Genomic DNA, 20,640 nt, shown 5'->3' on the forward strand with positions numbered 1-20,640 from the left:
TAAACGGCTGAATTGAACTGTCACGAACTTTATAAATACATGTAATGCCTAATATGATTGTATTGTCGTGGACTGCATTCGAAAATCTACTTGTCAGGTGGAGTAGCATTTGATTAACCAATAAGAACAAACAGAATCCTAACTCCCTTTGTTACGATTGGTCAATCAAACGCTACTTTATTCTAACGAGAAGATTTTCGAACGCAACTCGGTATTCTTCAATGAGTATCCCACCAAAAGTCACCCAGAAGTTAGTCATATCGCAGGGCCGAAAGTGAGAAAATGGGAAAATGGATGTCGCCCGCGATATTTTAAGCCGAAAAAACTTGTATAATATGTAAAATATTTATATTAAATCATGCATCATTGTATTCATTTCAAATAGCGCTACAACTTTTATTGTCAAAATATGTCAAAATATTACACATTATCGTTATAAAAAAATTATAATATGCATATTTCTACATTCGTTAACACAGATGATAGCTTTTGTAAGTAAAACAAATATGCTCACAATAGAGTTCAGTTTGAATCATATTTCATTTGATATTTTGTTATGGATCTATTATCTCTTTTAACTTAAAAGATAAAAGGGGGTAGCCAATTTTTGTGGGACATCCTGCATATTTCCTACTTTATATTTTAAAATTATAAACTTCTAAATGAAAAATTATATTCTATAATTGTATGCTCGTAGATTGAAAACAGTTTTCTTTATTTTTAACTACAAAATTTAATATAAAAAGAGTATATATATATATATATATATATATATATATATATATATATATTTTTTTTTCAAATAATTTATTGTTATAATAGAATTATGTATGTGTGTCGTGTAATTATATAATTATGTGTAATTGTAATATATATTTATTACATTTTAATTAATTTTGTTTGGCTAATGCAAATAACACTAACATATATTATAAACAAAATAGGACTAAAAAATTTTATCTACATTCAGACATAGCCTGTCATCGTCTCATTTACATCTTTTATAATTATTTATAACATATTTTAAATTTACAAGTATTAATTACAAATTTAATCTTCAAAAACATATTTTATCAGTGAAAATCATATATATACACAATTCAGATCTCTGCCTCCAAAAATGTCCAAAACTTCGTTAAAGACTTCTAGTTCACGAATGTTGCTTCATCGCAATAATAAGTAAATGTTCTTTCTATGTCGTAGAGAAACATAATTAAATAATAATAATATCGAATTCTTTATAAAAAAAGTATATTAAATAAAAATTGACACAATTGTAGCACAATTAAAATAGTTACATAGAGTTTTTAATAATAGAAATATTGTAATTCTTTTTTTCTCGCGATTAGAAAAGAACATATATTTCATCTTTTTATTTTATTATAGTTTATGTAATTTATATTAATGTTACTAATATATAGAGCAAATTAGGTTTTTTTACTTTAAATTTCTGTTATCCCTATTTACAAAAGTGTTATTTGGATAGTCATTAATTTGTCTATATTCAATATCAAAATATTTACTGAATATAATTAATTTTTTATAGATGGTCAAAGAAAGATTCAAAATTGAAACCATTTGGATTTTGCTGTTCCCTGGATCGCTTCGATCCTGTTTCGAGATACGATCAACAAAGACCACCCTATAAATCTTCATTAATGGCAATAACTTCTGTGCACGAATGTCCAGTATCTAAGATGCAAATGAAATTTTTCACACCTTGTTTTACCCGAGAAAAGAAGAAGCTAAAGGCGTCGGAAGCTGGAGATCAGCAACGATCGAAAAACGGAAAATTGAATTACCTTCGTTTGTTGGGTAGAAAGGATTGTTCTATAAAATGGTATCTAGAAGATGAAATTGCATTGGCGAAGGATATATTTTGGATGGAAAAGCAAAGAATTTATAACGAGGCGAGCGACAAGGCCATGAGCATTGTCGAAAAGAAACGTGAGTCTTTACTATATCAATTATTCAAATAAAAATATCATAAAATAATGAAGTAATTACACTTTTGTTGATATTGTAGAGGATAATAAAAATATACTAATTTTTCTAAATCTCATTTTATATAAGAATCCTTGTAAATAAGTAAATTTACTTTAATAAAGTTTGATTATTATTTGTAATTGTATACATAATTTCTTGTATGTATGTATATTATTAATAAATAGAATATTATTTAATTATTATAGTTAAAAATGAAATGAAAACATTGTTGAATCGGAAGTATCCACGATGGTATCAAGACTTTTCCCTGGATCAAGTATGATGTAAAAATGAGTAATTAATTTTAAATAAAGAGATTTGTTTTAAAGAAAAATATAATTTAACTCTTGAATCAATATAATATTAACAATTAAAAAGTTACGATAAATGATGGACTCTCATTACATAAGATATTGTCTTAATATTTAAGAAATTTTCAATTAAAATTAAATTATAACTGTGAAAGTGTGTCATATATATTTCGGGAAATTTTCACATAAAATCATATAAAAATTTATAGATAAAGAATTTAAAAAACTTGGAAAATGTGATGCGTACCGATTATGAAGAGACAAAAACAGATGGCACACGAAAGACATTGATAGCTATTGGCATTATTTCAACATTTTTCAAATTAAAGCCGAATATTATAAATGAATTGCATAAATCATGCAATTTGAACAGTGTCGATTTTTTGCGAAAAATTTATAAACTCTTGACAAGAAGTGATTTCTATAAGGAGGAATATAGTATATTTCTCGTTCTATTTTATTTATAGATATAGATAACAAAAATAAAAATTCTTTAACAGAATTTATATAATAATTACAAAATTATTTACATAATAATTACAAAATTATTAAATTTGCAGAAAAATTTTATGACTGTAACGAGAGAATAATATTGTCAGCTATTGCATTTTTAACATTGCCAGAAACAGTAAACGAATTGCATAAGAGGTTGCCAGCAATAATTATGTCAAGTTTGCCACCAAAACGTAAGTTTCTTTAATTATCTCATAGCGTTATCTCTCTAAGCAATATTTAATTAAAATGTACGAAACAAAATAAAAATACAGCTATAATTTTTGTTTTAGCAAAACCACCAATACCTTTGACAAGACAGAAAAGCAGCTGTCCTTATAAGGAGGAATTATTCAAGTGTCTTGATTGGGCCGGTTATCGAAATGCTTTGCAGAAATGGCAGAAACAATACAAACTATTTCGAACTATTCCAACAGTTCCAAAAATAATTTTATTATTCAAGCAACACAATCAATTTTATATTAATGATAAAACATTGTCTGAGATTAGAAAGCAAAAGAAAGATATTTATATTAACTATCTTGAAAAAACCAGCACAAAGGATTTGCAAAAGAGTTCCTCTAGTAAATATGATGCAAAAGGTAAATATATTTGAATCAAATACAAAATGGTAATCCTGGGTATACATACTTGGTCTATCTTGATACAGAATATCATAAATAAGTATATTTATTGAAATTTTGATTTATAAACAGATATAGTGAACATTGATGAAGAAATAATATATGGAGCTAAAGATTTCCCAACACAGGAAAATTTCAAAGCAGAAAAATCAACAACTTCCAGTAGTTATCGAATGCTAGACGATGACAAGAAATTTGATTTTACAATCAGCAGACTTACTGAAAAACCAGGAACCATGGAATACAAAATTTGTGGTATAAACTTTTGCAATTATGTTTTTTTTTAGCATTGTGTATTAAACTATTAACTTTAATTGGAAATAGAAAATCTGATAAAAAATTACATATTTGTACATATTTTTTAAATATATATATTAAAAATATTATATTAAATATTACAAATTATATACTAAAAGAAAAACATTAATCTTTTTTAATTAGTTTATTTTAATTTAATTTTTTTTACAACAAATTAAAATATTTTAGATGCACCAAAACCACCAAGAACAAATCAAAAATCCTGGCTGGGCGAAAAAAGTGCTCACTACATAATAGCCGGTGCAACCTCGCAGGACGAGAATCTACCGAATTGTCCTTATGAGATCACCGGTATGACTAATGTGACACCCAGCAATAGCGACGAAAAGTTCTTTGCAATGCTGAAACTTGATGATAGACCTAAAAAGATCTATCCCAGTGGCAGAGAAAATTTGTCAAGAAAGTGGCAAGACTGGCTGAGAAATGTTGATGAGAATTTCGAGCAGATGGAGGAAGAAGCTGATGAATTGATAAAGAGTATGCAAACAACCATAAAATTGGCATTTCCTGAACCCGTTTGCGATAGCTGTTGTTCGTGTCGACAGACTCGAAAGACCGACGAGAAATTACAACAAAGCAAGGCGCCAATCGACAATAGTGAGAAAAACAAGTGAGTGATAATGTCTAATAACATTACTGCATCTGATTTTAAAAAAATAGCTCTATAAATTATAGTTGATAGTAATTTTAACAATTAATCGTAAAATTTTTGAGATCGTGGATTTTTATTTATTAAATTTTGATATTTTTATTGATTCCAATGTCTATTTATGAGTATTCAAATTCTTTAATTCCTCGGTCTCCAAATTTTGGCACATTTTTGAGTTCAAATATTCTTTAATTTTAAATAATCCTCGTGTGTCTTTTTATATGAAATAATCACATTGTTCTAAGATTTAAAATTTTGAAAGAAAAACTAAAACACTATAATAAATTCAATGATGTAATGGTTTAAAATACAAGGATATTATTAACGATAGGAACGCCGTAGGATTCATGACAATGCATTCTCCTGAGCCGACAACAGGATCACCAATCAACTTGATTGCTTCGCAGAATGAGATCAAGACAAATATCATTATCAATGGCATTACCAAAGAGAACGGCCAAACTCGATATTATATATCAGGTGTTCAGAGAGACAACATACATATACCATCGCGAATACTTGATTCTCCAGCATCTCCGTTGGTCAAGAACGTTCCACCTTGTACGTGCGCTATTCAGCAAATGATCAATAAAGACGTAAGTCCTTCCATAAGTGAAGATGACATTCCTTGGACAAAGGACGAAGGAATGTGCATCGGGAAAAAGTACAGACCAAATGAGTCAGGTGCGTATTCCTGTAAAACATATCCTGACGATCAATCTTGCAGACGTAATCCTTTCATGAAAGAAGTAATAAGGATGGAGAGAAACAAAAAGGAAAAAGAAAAAAGAGAAAGAGAGAAAGAAAAGGCAGAACCTATCGAAGAAATCAAGAAAGAAATTCAAACTTCAACGAAGAAAATAATTGAGAAAAAAAAGGATAAATTTATTCCCAATTCTGATTATCCTGCTTATGATGATTATTGGAACATATTACGTACTGCCCCATCGAAAATAATAGAAACAGATTATGAGAAAACCCTGAAACTGACTACTCCAGTATTTCCTACAATCTCTTCATCATTAAATATGCAGAAAAAACAAGAAAACATCTCTTTCTCACAAGAATTGAAGAAAGTTGAAAAGAATATTTTAAACAAGGAAAATAATGAAAAAATATCTGAAATCTCTTTAAAATTATCAAAAAGAATTAAAAAAGAAAAAAGCAAAGATAAAGAAAAACTGGAAGATATGGAAAAGAAAAAAAGAAAAGAATGGATACCTTCGAAGAACATAATAGTTAACAAAAAAGGCACAAATTTATCAAGTAAAATTTTTAAGTCAATATACGGAACAAAAAAGAACCAACGAACGAAGTTATCTTTATCATCATTTCGCAGACCAGTTAAACAATCTGACAGAGTTAACAAACTAACCAAATATAGCTCCACAAAGAAAGACAGGGAAACTGTAATGGATGAAGATAAGCTCAACAATCGCAAGCGAGAAATGGCGAAAATAAAGAATATGTTCAAATCTTTTGCTATTTTAGATGACATTCAACCGGCTATTCTTCCTAAAGAATTACTAGCAATTAGTCAACGTGATCCAGAAAAAATAATTGTCGATTCTCCTGTCAATGAAGAAGAGAGCCGTGCTATTAGTAAGGCACCTTGTGGTTGGAGAACAAAGTCGGAGCAGGAACTTCCAGCAAAAAAAACTCTGACCTATCTCTACGAACCAGATTATCCTTTGGAAACAGTAGCGGTTCGCCCTGGAGGACGACCGTGTCAGTGTAGGGAAAACAGGAGCAAGAAGAAAATCCTTATGTATAACATGGGTGGTCTAGTAGAGAAGAAAAGAGATGAGAGAAGAGTTAGGAAGACGAAAGTAGAGGAGGAGAATAGAATTATCGATGGTGTTCTTTATTTCACACCACCCATCAGTCCCCGAAGAAGTAATGAATACATCCCGGAATATGATCTTTCCGAATCGCCGTACGATATGTGCATTAATCACGTTACAGACAAAACATTAAAACTAATAGAAAAATATTCTGGTCCCAAAAGTTTGGTAGAGAAGATACAGAAAAAATCAAAACTATGCAGTTGTAACAACGTCAGGGAAGAGAATCATTTTGTAGATCAAAAGAAAGACATTGCAGAAACTCGACGAAAATTGATGGAGTCCAAATTGCCAGAAGAAAGATGGAAGACAGCATTAAAGGATGCAGCATTGATGGATTACTTTACGCAGCGCAAGAATAATATTCCTTGTTGGACATCTTGTAAGAAATTTGCTCAAAGTGCCAGGTTAGAAAAAAAAATCCTGATATCTAATTTGCAATGTCTAATATTAATATATCTATCGAATTTTCAACATTGCTTAAACGCGATCAATAATAATAATATTTATTAGTATTAAAATATTATAAAAATATTATAATATTTAATTATGTTTTAGACCTCGAAAATTGAAAGTTGTGAAGCCTGTATGCGAATGTAAATATGAAAGAAAGATCGTGGAACGAAATGAAGAGAGAACTAAGTGGAAGACACGCCAAGGTAAACTAAAGGCTTTAGAAAAGCAGCCTTTCATGCAGATTGTCGATATTTCGAGACCGATGATAGAAGACACGAAATTCATTATATCAGACGTAAAAACAATGCCGTTGGAAGACGAACATAAAAAAGACATCAAGTATTGTATATCGGATGTGGCAAAAAATATTTCTATGTTACCGCCTCAGCAGGTAATCGATGGTCTGAAAATGTCAACACCGTTCCAAACACCACAACCAAGCAGAGAACATATTCTACGAGCTCATATTCTACATCGACATTGGTCGCCGACGAATATTCCACCGGGTCCATTGCCGAGGAAAGACGCCGCGTTGAAAAAAGAAATGGAGCGCAGAAAAAATGCAAGGGACGAAGTGTTTGAGGATAAGAGTAAACAAGATGCATCTTGTTTACATCCTAATTACCAAGAAATTTCTGATAAAAAGAAATTAATGACGTGCCACGAAACAAATTTAAGTCAAATGGATGTAGAAAAGAAGAGGTCCAAAAAAATAATAGGATTACAATCACCAAGCAAGAAAATTGGCAACAAGATAGAATATCGCAAAGATAAATCTCATCAAAAAATTGCTAGTGAAGTATTTCATAAAAAGGAAAAATATCTCGAAGAAACCACTAATGAGATTGTACAACAAGATGTATTATACAAACAAACAATCGATAAGATAGGCAAGAAGATTGATGATGAAAGGCATCTGATAAGTGATGGTGATGATGAGAAACGTATAGATAGCAAGCTTAATCTTATGGCAATAATAAAAGTATTTCTATCCATCTCCTTTCTTAATCCAATAATTTCGAAAAATATTCATATCTTTATCAATTAATTACCTCATGATTAATTATGATATCAATATCATTTATTGATTTATATATGAATTCATATATCTCGAATTTAAAATGTAACATTAGGCTGAATTGAAGAAAATGGCTGCAGAAGGGTATATATTCGCCAAGTTGCCGAAATGCTATCTAATGCCACAATTTCAAGACTGGATTATGTACAGGCAGTGCGTCACCTTTACGGAAACTGACAAAAGTAATTTGCTCAAAAAATGTCATTTTTAGGACACTTACATTTCTTACTTTTTATTTGATTTATTATTATGATTCTCTATTTTCTCAGAAAATTTGATGCGAGCGACTGTTCGCGCGTGGCACTTACTAGAAACGGCGAGAATGCCAAAGATTGAGAAACCATCACTACATATGACGAAGTGTCAGCTAAAAAAATTGACCTATAATCAAGCTGAAGAAATAAAGGAAAAGGTCAACTATCAATATCAACTATTTTTAATATTTGTGAATTTAAATATAAAAGACGTACATATATTAAACTTCTAACATCCCATATAATTCATATATATTTCAAAGCTTTCATAATATTTTCTGATTTCTCAATTTATGTCTTTTTTCTCTTTTTTTATTTTTGATATAATTGCTAATAGAAATTTTTAATTCTTTTAAATCTAAAATTAGTCATTTATCTGCCAATTTGAAGCAAATATATAATTATATATCGATTTGCGTTCTGCAGATTCAAGAGGCAAGGGCAATTTTCCACAGTAAAGTACGTAAAGCGCGCGTTTCTTACGCCCGTACCATATGGGATACCATGGAATCTGGAAAATTCCCTTCTACGTCGTTTAAGAGAATCTTCTTCACATATATGGCCAGTAAAGAATCAGATGGATACGTTTATAAGCCATGGTTGCCTTCCGAAGTTCAGGATCTTACTTGCTACTAGTAATTTTTATTTAATAAATTTATATATAGATATATTTGTATATAATATTCATTAAATGTAATTAATCACTTTAAATTTTTTAATACATATTTTGTTAATATAAATTTATTCAATATTTGTATATTTTATCAGTTATCTGCTGTTCTTTTTTCAAAATTGACAATTTATTTTTAAATAATAAAATTTTAATCTTTTTTTCTTTTACGAAAATCTTATTAATTTTATCGATAATGATTCCTCTTCTCAAAACTTGATAAATGATCTGTTTTTCATAGTTGAACTAGCTGCATTAGCTTTTATAAAGTTATTCAGCTATAAAGAATAAATCAAATTACATTTTTATCATTAGAGACCATTTCACAAATTCAATAGAAGCTTCAGATTCTAGCCACATTTGTTTTCAGGCGTTCGCAGCAGTTTGTTTAATCTCAACATAACCTCTAATAAATTCGGAAATTTAATACTAATGCAAGAAGAAAAAACTTTCATCGGAATAAACATGATATTTACAAAAATATTTTTTGATTAAAATAAATAAATAATTTAAAATTATAGAAATTATTTAACAATTTCAGCAAAATGACGGCTGGTATATTAACATTTTTATGTAAAACTATTTGTTACTATTTGTAAAATTAAGTTTTAGTTATATATTTATCTATTTAAAAATCTTCAGAAATAGAAACGAGCCTGTTGGTGATCGTATTAGATGTCAATCCTGTACAACGAATAGTGAAACAAGAGACAAAGATATTGTCACAATGTTTGGACTCTATGATTGTCTTTGCCAATGCTCATCTCATGCAGTCGTCTAATAATGAACTGGCAATCATGGCATGCCATGGTCACAGTGCCAAATTTCTCTACCCGTGCGAGAACGCGGCTGAAATAAGACAGATAGATGGCCAGTATGAAAAGTTTACCATGATAGAGCGTACAGTACGTCAACAGTTGCAGCTAGTTATCAACGAGATTTCTATGGATGCTCCATTAAACACAGAAAGTCTCATTTCGGGTGCCCTTAGTATGTCATTATGTTACATTGCTCGATTGGAACGAGAAAAGGTTGCTAGCCAAAAACTATATCCTAGAATATTGGTGATCACTGCCAGCAACGATTCAGCCATACAATACATGAACTATATGAACATATTTTTCACAGCACAGAGAATGGTATTTATTAGATTTCTAATATAATGATTTATGATTATGATATGTAATGAAAAAGATTTGCCTGGATGTTTTCAGAATGTGATTTTGGACGTGTGCAGTCTGGATCAAGAACTGACACTCTTGCAACAGGGCTGTGAAATTACTGGTGGCAATTATCTGCAGGTGCCACAGCTTGCTGGATTGCTGCAATATTTGTTGGTAAATCATGCTTAATTCTATGCAATTATGAATTGAAATAAAAATATATACACTATTTCTTTTATGATTTAGTGGGTTTTCCTGCCAGATCCCAGTGTTAGATCGAAATTAGTTTTGCCGCCACCAGTAAAGGTAAACTATAGAGCAGCATGCTTCTGTCATCAGGACCTTATTGACATTGGATATGTTTGTTCCATATGTTTGTCAAGTAAGTATTACTATACAATTATATCAAATAACCACAAATATTTTAATTTATATATAGCATGATGAAATTAAATTTAAACAATAATGTTGACAATAATATTCAATTTATTTATTAATACTCAATGTATTAACGTAATATAATGTATAAAACAATTGAATTATTATTTTTATAGTTTTCTGCAAATATAGTCCAATATGTACAACTTGTCAGTAAGTATTTTTGTAATATTATAATAGACACTATTATATATAATTGCTATCTATTATATATAATTATCTATTATATAGGGTATCCTACCAAAAGTGGCCACCCTCTTTTATCTTTTAAACTAAAGAAGATAAATCATAACAAATATATATCAAATTAAATGGTTCAAACTGAACTCTATTATGAGCATAATGGTAGCTTTCAAAAGCTATCTATGTTAACGAATGGAGAGGTATGAATAATCTTTTTATAATAATGTGAATATTTCAATATGATAAAAGTTGTAGCACTGTTTGAAATGAGTACAACGATATATGATATAATGTAAATATTTTACATATTGTACGAGTTTTATCGACTTGAAATATCGCGGGCGATGTCTATCTTTTCACTTTCTGCCCTGCGTTATGGCCAACTTCTGACTCGTGCATTAGAGGTTGATATATGTCATGTTGTCATTTAATTATAATATTAAATCCGAAGTTGGCCATATCGCGAGGCTGAACATGAAAAGGTAGATGTTGCGATATTTCAAGTTAATAAAATGTATAATATATAAAATATTTACACTATATCATGCATTGTTGTATTTGTTTCAAACAATGCTACAACTTTTATCATATCGAAATAATCACATTATTATAAAAAAAATTATGCATACCTCTCCGTTAGTTAACACAGATAGCTTTTGAAAGCAACCATTATGCTCACAATAGAGTTCAGTTTGAACCATTTAATTTAATATATATTTATTACGGTCTATCTCTTTTAGTTTAAAAGATAAAAGGGAGTGACCATTTTTGATAGGACATCCTATATGTAATGCTCTGTGATAATAAATACTATATTTATGACATATTACATATAATATATTGATTGCACTATATTAATTATAGTTGCAGTTAAATTTGATATATAATTATGAATTACATTCTAATCTTTCATTTTATTTTTTTTTAAGTACGGTATTCAAGATGCCAGGACCTATGCCAATGAAGATAAAGAAAAAAAAAAAAACTATAGATATCGTTCATTAATATGTTACATACTCCATAATAATTATACTTTATATACATGTAAAAAGAATGTCATAAAATATAAAAAGAGGTTGATATATAATTTATAAATCACAATGATTAATGACTATTACCAAATAGAAATTAATCAACTGTCGAAATAAAAAATATATCGATTGGCATAATTTTGTTGCCTGTTCATCTGATTTGTATATCGACGTCCATTGTTATGTTGTGGCTCGATTATGCGTAGGTGGATGCTGTTGCGGTATGTAACCAATGCGTTCCTGGATTTCGCTCTGAGGAGCCTTGCCCCCCCACGTGGGAGGATTCATAACAGATGACGATTTTTTCTCGGGATCCTTTTTGGCTTCGTGTGCTTTTCTTATCTCTTCATATTCTTGCAGGTCATCTAAACGCATCTCTATGCGTGTGGGACTTCGTCGTATCATTATACTGAAAAAAAAGACAAAGAATGACTATACTCTTATGCGGTGAATTTTTTGAAAATTAATTAAAAGATACGAAGATAATTTTATTTCTTTTGATCTTCTCTTTACGATATCTAAAAATACTTAATATATTTAAGAGTTATAAATTATAGCTAACAGCACACGAATATTCTAAAATTAAATGTGTGAACTAATAGTTGACAATTCCCTCTTCTTCAATCAATGAAATTTAATTTAACTAATAATTCCCCCCCCCCCTTTTTTTTTTTTTTTTAGAAATTTATTTTAGGAATTTAATCAAGGATAGAAATATAGAGACGAATCGAGGATATATCTCTCTAATCGGGCACCGGACCCTTTAAGTTACATTCCTGTCTCACGTGTAATATGGCGAGATAGATGACAATGCTCCGAATAATCAGAAATCGAGCTGTATTATTCTAATCGAGATCGTTCTTCGACAACTCCGTTGTTATACCAGTCATACATTTTCGAAAACCCCTCGGATAGAGCCGCAGCCTATAGGCTTGAAAAGCGTTAAAAGCGCCTCGAAAAAAATGCGGAGGCGGAGGGGCTGGACAGACACACGCGAGCACGCTTTCGATCGGGCAGCTCTTTACCCAAAAAATTGACGCGAAATTATACGACTTCCCGGCCACGAGAGGATATTAGTCGATTATACTGATCGTGGACGATCGGCGACGCGGGAAGATGCTCTACCTCGAGGATTACGTCGAAAGTGCGTACGATGAGAGTCTCGCTCGACCCACCAGCGAGATTCTAACCTCGTCTCGTGGAGCTAAAACCGCCTCGATTCGAAATTGCGAACCCACGACGAACGCCATTTTTGTTTATGTCTCGATCCGCGTTTCCTTTTGCAATCCCAACTAGAGCCGTTCGCGAATTGTTATTGTAATATTATGGAAAATTGGGTTTACTACTCGACACGATATCCCATCGAGAGGTTAGGCGCATGTTCGTCGACATAGCCAATTATTGTTATGCAATGAAGATAATTAAAATATTAAAAAATTTTTAAACTCTGCTGGCGAATTTCATGGATATCGTATTTTTAGGATTAAAAATTGATTCTAATAGTTTGTTCCTTTTTTAGGATCATTTAGGATAAATATTAACACCGATGTTTTGCTAATATAATATAAAGATAAATAATAATGAAAAAGAAGAATAATAATGATAAGCATTGTTAATTTTGCAATAAACTTGTTTATTAAATTTGTTAATAAGTGAGAAAGATATTAATATTAAGTCACAATATTTCTAATTCTAAGATTTTTGTTAAACATAAATCATATCAAATATTACGAAATGAAATATAAATAGCTAATTCAAAAGTAATTATGTTTAAGTTTAAACTTACAAAAGGCTAATTTCTCTTTAATGTTTATCATATGTGTTTCAGTGATCGAACATCTTCCACAAGAATTGAGGGATCGATTTACAGAGATGAGAGAAATGGATCTAGGTGTACAAAGTATATATTCTTTGATATAATAAATATAGCAGTGATAAGAGTAGCAGTAATAATATATCAATGATAACAAATCTATTTGATATTTTCAGATTCTATGGATAGCCTGGAGAAGAAAGTGAAGACATTGTTTTGCAATGCTAAGAAGATGAAGCCTAGCGAAAAAGAGGCGGAATACGAGGCTATTAGAAGAGAATACTACAAGACTCTGGAGGATGCCGATGAAAAGGTGCATTTAGCTAATCAGATGTATGACTTGGTAGACAGGTATCTGAGGAGGCTCGATCAGGAGCTGCATAAGTTTAAGATGGAACTGGAAGCGGACAATAAGGGCATTACCGAAATCTTGGAGAAGAGATCTTTGGAACTGGACCAGCCTGCCACAAATAGTAGCCAAAAAGAAAATCGTTACAGTTTTACACCAAGCAGAACGCGGGATAATCATAGTCATTGTAAGTTTCTAATGTCAATTTTTCTTTCATGTCAACTGCTCTCCACTTTTAAAGATAAATAAAGATAGTATATTATGTTAAATTCACGAAAACATTAATACTTCTTGCAGGCAAATTTTCAAGATGAAATATTGAATTGTCTGTAAAATTCATCGATTAGAGCAAATCTGTTATATCAAAAAATAAAGTATAATTGCTAACAATATTCCTAGACAAAAATAATCACCAAGTTTTATTTTAAATTTCAGCTCGATCAGAAAAGCGGCGAGACTCTAACGCGTCTTCCACGTCTGTCGAAAAAAGACTGGCGATTGAGAAATTGCCGGCGACGACGAGTCTGCCAGAGTCGCGGCCAGCGTCAGCGAATTCCGGGCCTATTATCGCAACGAGCAATGTCGCGCCGACGCCAGCAACTATCGCTAATTCCGTGGGATCAGTATGCTACAATCTCGGTCATATCGGGGCAGGTGGTAATGCCATCGCGGCGGCTGCCTCCCAAGCGATCGCAGCCACACAGTCGATGCAGCAAGGCAGACGCTCTGCCAGTTTGAAAGCAAGCTACGAGGCCATTAATACTGGCGGCGTACATGCAGCAGAATTCAGCAGAGAGTTAGCCGGCGCAGCGCAAACTGCTATCGCAGCCATCCAGGAGACTACAAAGAAGCATAAAAAGTAAATAAAAGGAAATTTTTTATGAAAATTTTAATTATTTAGATTCATTATATTTTGAATGTCTCTGGTGGAAATTAATGAAATGGATGTCTTATGTTACAAAAATGTACGTTTAGGATATTTTATATATTTTAGTGGATTTTTGAGAGAGATCTGATATTTCTTCTAAGATATTTTAAATTAAAATTAATCAATTGAATACTTTACATTATAAATCTTAAATTAACAATACTTTATATATAATTTCGTTTGTCTTCATAAAGAATTTTTTTACATGACTTCTTAAAAAACACGTTGCAATCTCGAATTATAGGAAAGTAACTGCCACTGTGCCGAGTTCAAGCGTAATCGCAGCCACGGTTCAGCAGCCTGTATCGCCACCCGTAGTAACAACTATGCAAGTAGTGGATCCGGACAATCCGGAATGGACGTGCGATCCCAACGAGCCGCGATATTGCATATGTAATCAAGTGTCGTATGGCGATATGGTCGCCTGCGATAATTCAGACGTAAGTTTTGTCGATATTTTCGAAATACGTTAGAGCGGATAAACTTTGTAACGACATTAATTATGTTATTAGTGCCCCTTCGAGTGGTTTCATTACGCTTGCGTGGGCATTAGCGCGCCACCCAAGGGTAAATGGTACTGCCCCCAGTGCACGTCTTCGATGAAGAGACGCGGTGGGCGGAAGAACTGATTAGATAAGAAGAAAAAAAAGTGGAGAAACGTTGATCATGTCGAGAAAGCATCGCTGCTCTACCTCTGTTAGACACTGTCCATCTTGTATCAACTTAGGAAGTCGTTATTAGAAGTTCTTATTAGGTATGAATTTTTCAATATGTTGTTCCAAGTTCGCGTCATCTTTCGACTTTTGGACTTACTCTTCTTTGTGATCGATCGAATATACACGAAACGACAAAGTTATAGATATATATCGAAGTATATATGTCTAATGAAGATATTTTGATTTGAAAAGTTTTTTAAATATCTTGTTGTGTGTTTCCACTTCCTGCTGTTTACTTCGGAGCAATAAAAGAAGCGGGACGGACGAATACAAGGTGATTTTGAAAATATGAGAATCATTAAAGATACTGTATTTTTTCAACGAGTTTGAAATTTATTGTTCTTTGTCGAGAATTTAAATTCTAGAGGCACTTAGTTATCGAATATAGCGAAAGTTTTCCGGTAAATTAAATTGTAAATAAATAAATAAGTCCATTTCTTAAGTAATTGTAAATGGAATTTAATTTAATAAAAACTTTATTTGATATTCAAATGTTGGGATATTTAACATGTTGAAAATGAAGAATTTACTTTTTCGATGAAGGGGAGAAATGAATGAATTTTGAATTTATTCGTTTAAAAATATTTCTCGCAATTTTCTCTTTCAAAGCCACTCTATATAAGCAAGTTCTACGAACATTAATTGAAATAAATACATAAAAGCAGAATTGTAACGAATCGATGTATGAATAAAATGAACCATGCGAAAACGAAAGTTGCTGCCAAAGTGAATGTGATGATATTTGTTCTAATTAATTAGTTGTCACTTTTGTATTTTCAAGTATATTTCAAAATCATTTTAATCATAATCTCTCCTTATTTATCCTTCCATTACAAACTCAGTAAACACAATCAACACACGTTTTAAATTTTATTTCATGCATGAAAATTCAAGATTCGCTTACTAATTATGATTTTCTTGAACAAGATACTACAACAAATTGACATTTAAATAAAATGAATTATGTAGAATAATCAAGATAAAAAATTACATTTACTTTTATTAATTGACCGCGCTCTTCGTGTTAGCATAAATACAATTCGTATTTATCTCATTTTTATCTTTATTTTAATTTCTTTTTTCTCGTAATAAAAGTTGTCTAGATGCAATAAATATACGTTCCAAATTTTTCGACGAAAATATATTCACTCTCGGTCAGAGGTTTCTCTTCAAATCCAGTCGAAACAATTCCAATTGTTTTAGTCTGATAAATTGACTTATCGTAATATTTATTGTAAATGTAATGCCACGACATAATAAAAAATATATAAATGCAGTAATATATTGTTGTGGAAATTATAAATTTCATAGTTTGCCAAATTGTCTTGTTGCGGCAAATTACAAAAAATATGAATAGGAAGATTTGGAATTGGCAGAGTACAAGTACATACCCTAAATATGTCTCCAACATTTTATGTTATCGTTAACAATAGATACTGAGCCCCACGCAAGTTATTGCAATCTATGACTTGAACTTTAATTATTGGGAGAATTCTGGAGTACAAGTCAACTGCTTCGCTTCAACGTTTCCCGACGATTGACGAACTTTTCACCGACAGAAAATTAATAACGGAACAGTCATTCTGTTTATTTACATTACCCTTGTGGGATACCCGGATGTAAAATTCGAATATATCGAAACCGTTCTATATACATATCTTGAAGGATATTCCGATTTCGAAGATAGCGCTATAAAACGATATGATGTATAAATAAAATGAACCATGTGGTGACAAGTGTCGTTATCAAAATGAAGACTTCTCTCGATTAATTTATTAGATGCAATCAACATCCACTCCAAATTTCATCTCGTATACAAAAATATGAATTCAAGATTTACTCACCTTGATGGATTAGAGATTCTCTCTTCTCTTGGAACGTTTCTAGTTTTATTTACTGAGAATCTAACTATCTCAATCTTTAAGATCGATTTCATATCAGATCTGTCATGTAAATATATATGAATAAATAAGATAAATCAGTTGAACTATCATTAGAATAGTTTGGTACATTAAAATGTTGACGCTATGCAACAACAACCAAAGGAGTAGGATGGACATTATGCGCGCGAGTTATTATTGACGTCTGCCATTTAAACTTACAAGAGAAATCTAAAGAACTAACTGTTTGATATCAAATAATATTTATGTAACTTTATTATGACAATTTCAAAAGTCTTGGAGGACACGATCCGTCTCGCGTTAATATTTTCTGGAAAGACTGAAGAAGACTGCCATGACAAGAAATATTTTGGACAACACTTGAAAATGATTGTTTATCGAACGTCCGTATTTATGTTTATGTGTACCTTTAGAATAATGAACAATAATAATGAAAATCGAATGTGCACGACAAAGTAAGCGCCTGTAGCAGCTACATACAAATTTTAGGATGTTATTAATTATAATTCTAGGTTGTTATTAATTCTAAGATTATAATTTGATAAACCGAATTGCTTATAAATAATTGCCCATAAAAGCTTTTTGTAGAATTTTAAAACGTTCATACACACATTTGTTCATCTAATTATGTTTACGTTTTAAGAAGAGCGAGCGCAAAATTTAAAAAGTCAGTTATATAACTATAAAAATTAACGTATATTATATTATATATATAGTTTTGTCGGTATATTTTTTTATATTTTATAATGATATAAAGTTATAAAGATACCACGAGTTATCGAAGCAACAAAAATTCTGCGGGCATATTCACAATGTTGCCAATAAAAAAAAATTCAGTCATGATTTCATGACATACTGTCAAATACTGTTGTGACAGTCAAAAACGTACTATTTACGCTATATAAATCAAGTAAACCTTAATACATTTCTTATGAGGCAAAAAATGTCGGAAATTTTATCAAAATTATGTGACACATTTTTTAATCTCTTTTCATCTTGTTCTGTCTAAAACACAAATTCAGTTTCAAAACAAAGTAATTTTCTTAAAAATTTATTTATAATCTTCTGCAAAATTTTCTGCATTTATTGTGTAGCTGTTATTATACATGTATTGTAGTAGCTTATAGTACTTAGAATTTTGTTGAAATGGGAGAGACTCTATCAGTTGTGCAACAAATAATGAAGAGAAAGGACAGCGATCTTAGAAATGAATCTGAAGATAGAATTGACATCGACAAACCACTTTGGAGTCAAGATACATATTTTGGAAGATGGATACATTACGCTTTCATCACCGATTGTCGCACGGTGCTCGTACCGACAAGCAAATTGTGGGAGGCGAAGAAGCTCTGCGAGGATTATAAGTAAGTTGCATTTTTATGTTTTGAATTAATTTTACGCAAAATAAGTTTATTATAGGATTATTATATAAAAATAACATCTGTTTAAGAGATAAAATATAATACTTGCTAATTATTATTTATTAAATAAACAGTGTATTATTTTAATTAATAGTAATTGTATTTAATTAATAATTAATATTTAGAATTGGCAAGGAGCCAGAAGGTCTGCAAAGAAAGGACATAATCTATGCGAAAAAGCTCAGGGACAGCGCCTTCCATCCCGATAACGGCGAATTTATGCATGTGATAGGCAGAATGTCCTTCCAGCTACCAAGTTCCGTCATTCTCACCGCTGCTATGTTAACTTTCTACAGGTTGACTTTTTTATAAATAATAAATAATCTCCGCATATAAATCCCTTTTTCGATTCAGTCTATTTATCATGCGCGCACTTTGATCAGATCCGCTAGCGGCGTGATAGTGTGCCAATTGGTTAATCAAGGTTTCAATGCGTTTGTCAATTACACCAATCGAAATGCGATGATTGATGAACCGCAAGATACCGATGTAAACAAACAAGCCTTTGTGCTCGCGACTGCGGCAAGTTGCGCGGCCGCTTTGGGATTCAGAAAGCTGTTCTCTGGCAGAGGAACTCTTTTTGCAGTTAATATGAACATTCTAAACTGTTTTTGTCCCGTATTCTATCTAAATAAAAAAAAACACAAAAAACATGTTAAAAGAAATGTTTTACCAAAATAGCGACTATTAATATAAATCTAGAAATATAAAAATTTGCATATTTTTATAACTGTTACTCCTTCAAAATTAAAATTAAGAACTCCTTAAATTTGTTGTATTTAGATATTTAGAGAATTCTTATGGGGATATTAATCATAATCAAGAAATGCATAAAATTAATGATTATTAATTTAAAAAATTGTCTTCATTGTAGAGATTCGTTCCGTTCTGTGCGGTGGCTGTTGGCAACATGGTGAATCTTCCTATTATGAGGCAACGAGAAATCACGCGGGGTATCCCTATAATCATCAAGAACGAAGACGAAGCGTGCATCATGAAGTCGCAGGTGGCTGCCGTCAAGGCTATATCCGAGTGCGTCCTCACCAGGATAATAATGGCCGCACCGGGAATGTTGATGATCCCAATGATCACGCAGCGAATGCAACCATACTGTTTCTATCAGCTTCGTCCGTGGATCGCTTTCCCCGTCGAAATCGGCTTATGCACGCTCAGGTAAGTTTTATTACAGTGCATATTTGCGTTGCGTCGCGCAAATATGATGGTGTCGCTAAAATATATTGCGCGACATCGATTTGTATGCAACTGTGTTGAACCTTGTGCAAACTAATACGCAATAGTATTGATACTGTGCAACCTGTTACATCATGCAATTCTTTGAGTTGCAATATCGATAATAAAAGTAAAACAAACAATATTTAAAATAAGACATATTAGGAAGATGTTAATATAAGAATATTTTCTTCTTCATTTGCAGTTTATTGGTCATGATCCCTTCAGCACTTGCTATCTACCCGCAAAAAAAGTAAATAGGCTTAAATTAATTTTCAATATTTCTGTATAGAAGAATTAATTTTAAATAAGAAATTTATATAATTTGTATAATTATATTTATATTAGAATGATTCAATATATGTGAAATAATACAAATATATATATTATTTGCTGCACGAATAAAGAATTAAATATTACATGTTTTTTTTTTGGCACAAGCTCGATGAAGCCAGAACTGTTAAAGATATATCCAGAGGAATACGAAATATTTCGAGAGAAAATGGGCCAGCGCAAGTATCCGGATTATCTTTATTATAACAAAGGATTGTAATTAATAAATAAAAGTAAAACTCATAAATTTTCTCTTTTATATATTATTAGATTTTTTTCAGAAAATGGAATTTTTTCAATAAAAGCATTGGAATGGATAAAACTTGGTAAGAACAAAATGATTGTTCTTTAATTATTTAACAACGTTTATTAACATAAATTATCTCTTTATATTATTGTATTTTTTATTAATCACATATGTAGCAAAGGTTT

At 31.2% G+C, this 20,640-nt stretch overlaps 4 protein-coding genes across 7 annotated transcripts; all 4 read left to right on the forward strand.

Annotated features, from left to right (window-relative positions):
• Nucleotides 1-221: 221 nt before the first annotated feature.
• LOC138937831 (uncharacterized) lies at nucleotides 222-8,668 on the forward strand. Its single transcript, XM_070304470.1, has 13 exons — nucleotides 222-274; nucleotides 1,547-1,947; nucleotides 2,193-2,263; nucleotides 2,507-2,735; nucleotides 2,858-2,983; nucleotides 3,083-3,391; nucleotides 3,506-3,688; nucleotides 3,920-4,361; nucleotides 4,732-6,651; nucleotides 6,803-7,682; nucleotides 7,834-7,960; nucleotides 8,048-8,190; nucleotides 8,459-8,668. Exons 1-13 carry the CDS (start codon nucleotides 222-224, stop codon nucleotides 8,666-8,668), a joined length of 5,094 nt encoding a protein of 1,697 aa, XP_070160571.1.
• A 432-nt stretch (nucleotides 8,669-9,100) lies between these two features.
• Tfb4 (transcription factor B4) lies at nucleotides 9,101-11,989 on the forward strand. Of its 3 annotated transcripts, none has more exons than XM_070304089.1 (6): nucleotides 9,101-9,257; nucleotides 9,345-9,841; nucleotides 9,917-10,039; nucleotides 10,112-10,247; nucleotides 10,420-10,456; nucleotides 11,724-11,989. In XM_070304089.1, the coding sequence occupies exons 1-6, from the start codon at nucleotides 9,248-9,250 to the stop codon at nucleotides 11,812-11,814; spliced, it is 894 nt and encodes a 297-aa protein (XP_070160190.1). In that variant the 5' UTR covers nucleotides 9,101-9,247; the 3' UTR covers nucleotides 11,815-11,989. The 3 variants fall into 3 exon arrangements, with proteins under 3 accessions (XP_070160190.1, XP_070160192.1, XP_070160191.1); XM_070304091.1 differs by having other exon boundaries at nucleotides 9,102-9,275; nucleotides 11,724-11,988; XM_070304090.1 differs by having other exon boundaries at nucleotides 9,102-9,257; nucleotides 11,416-11,805.
• A 294-nt stretch (nucleotides 11,990-12,283) lies between these two features.
• On the forward strand, nucleotides 12,284-16,199 carry Ing3 (inhibitor of growth family, member 3). 2 transcript variants are annotated; one of them, XM_070304087.1, is made up of 6 exons: nucleotides 12,284-12,661; nucleotides 13,346-13,417; nucleotides 13,507-13,866; nucleotides 14,115-14,538; nucleotides 14,852-15,047; nucleotides 15,120-16,198. In XM_070304087.1, the coding sequence occupies exons 1-6, from the start codon at nucleotides 12,634-12,636 to the stop codon at nucleotides 15,234-15,236; spliced, it is 1,197 nt and encodes a 398-aa protein (XP_070160188.1). In that variant the 5' UTR covers nucleotides 12,284-12,633; the 3' UTR covers nucleotides 15,237-16,198. The 2 variants fall into 2 exon arrangements, with proteins under 2 accessions (XP_070160188.1, XP_070160189.1); XM_070304088.1 differs by lacking the exon at nucleotides 12,284-12,661 and adding an exon at nucleotides 12,706-12,886 and having other exon boundaries at nucleotides 15,120-16,199.
• Nucleotides 16,200-18,380: 2,181 nt separating this feature from the next.
• On the forward strand, nucleotides 18,381-20,569 carry LOC138937958 (sideroflexin-2-like). The gene is made up of 6 exons (XM_070304677.1): nucleotides 18,381-18,588; nucleotides 18,771-18,941; nucleotides 19,029-19,230; nucleotides 19,520-19,818; nucleotides 20,081-20,128; nucleotides 20,317-20,569. The coding sequence occupies exons 1-6, from the start codon at nucleotides 18,404-18,406 to the stop codon at nucleotides 20,426-20,428; spliced, it is 1,017 nt and encodes a 338-aa protein (XP_070160778.1). The 5' UTR covers nucleotides 18,381-18,403; the 3' UTR covers nucleotides 20,429-20,569.
• The last annotated feature ends 71 nt before the right edge of the window (nucleotides 20,570-20,640 follow it).

The sequence above is a fragment of the Polyergus mexicanus genome, unplaced genomic scaffold, assembly GCF_030449975.1.
Source record: "Polyergus mexicanus isolate NDT 795.1 unplaced genomic scaffold, iyPolMexi1.0 SCAF_11, whole genome shotgun sequence".
Taxonomy (NCBI): domain Eukaryota; kingdom Metazoa; phylum Arthropoda; class Insecta; order Hymenoptera; family Formicidae; genus Polyergus; species Polyergus mexicanus.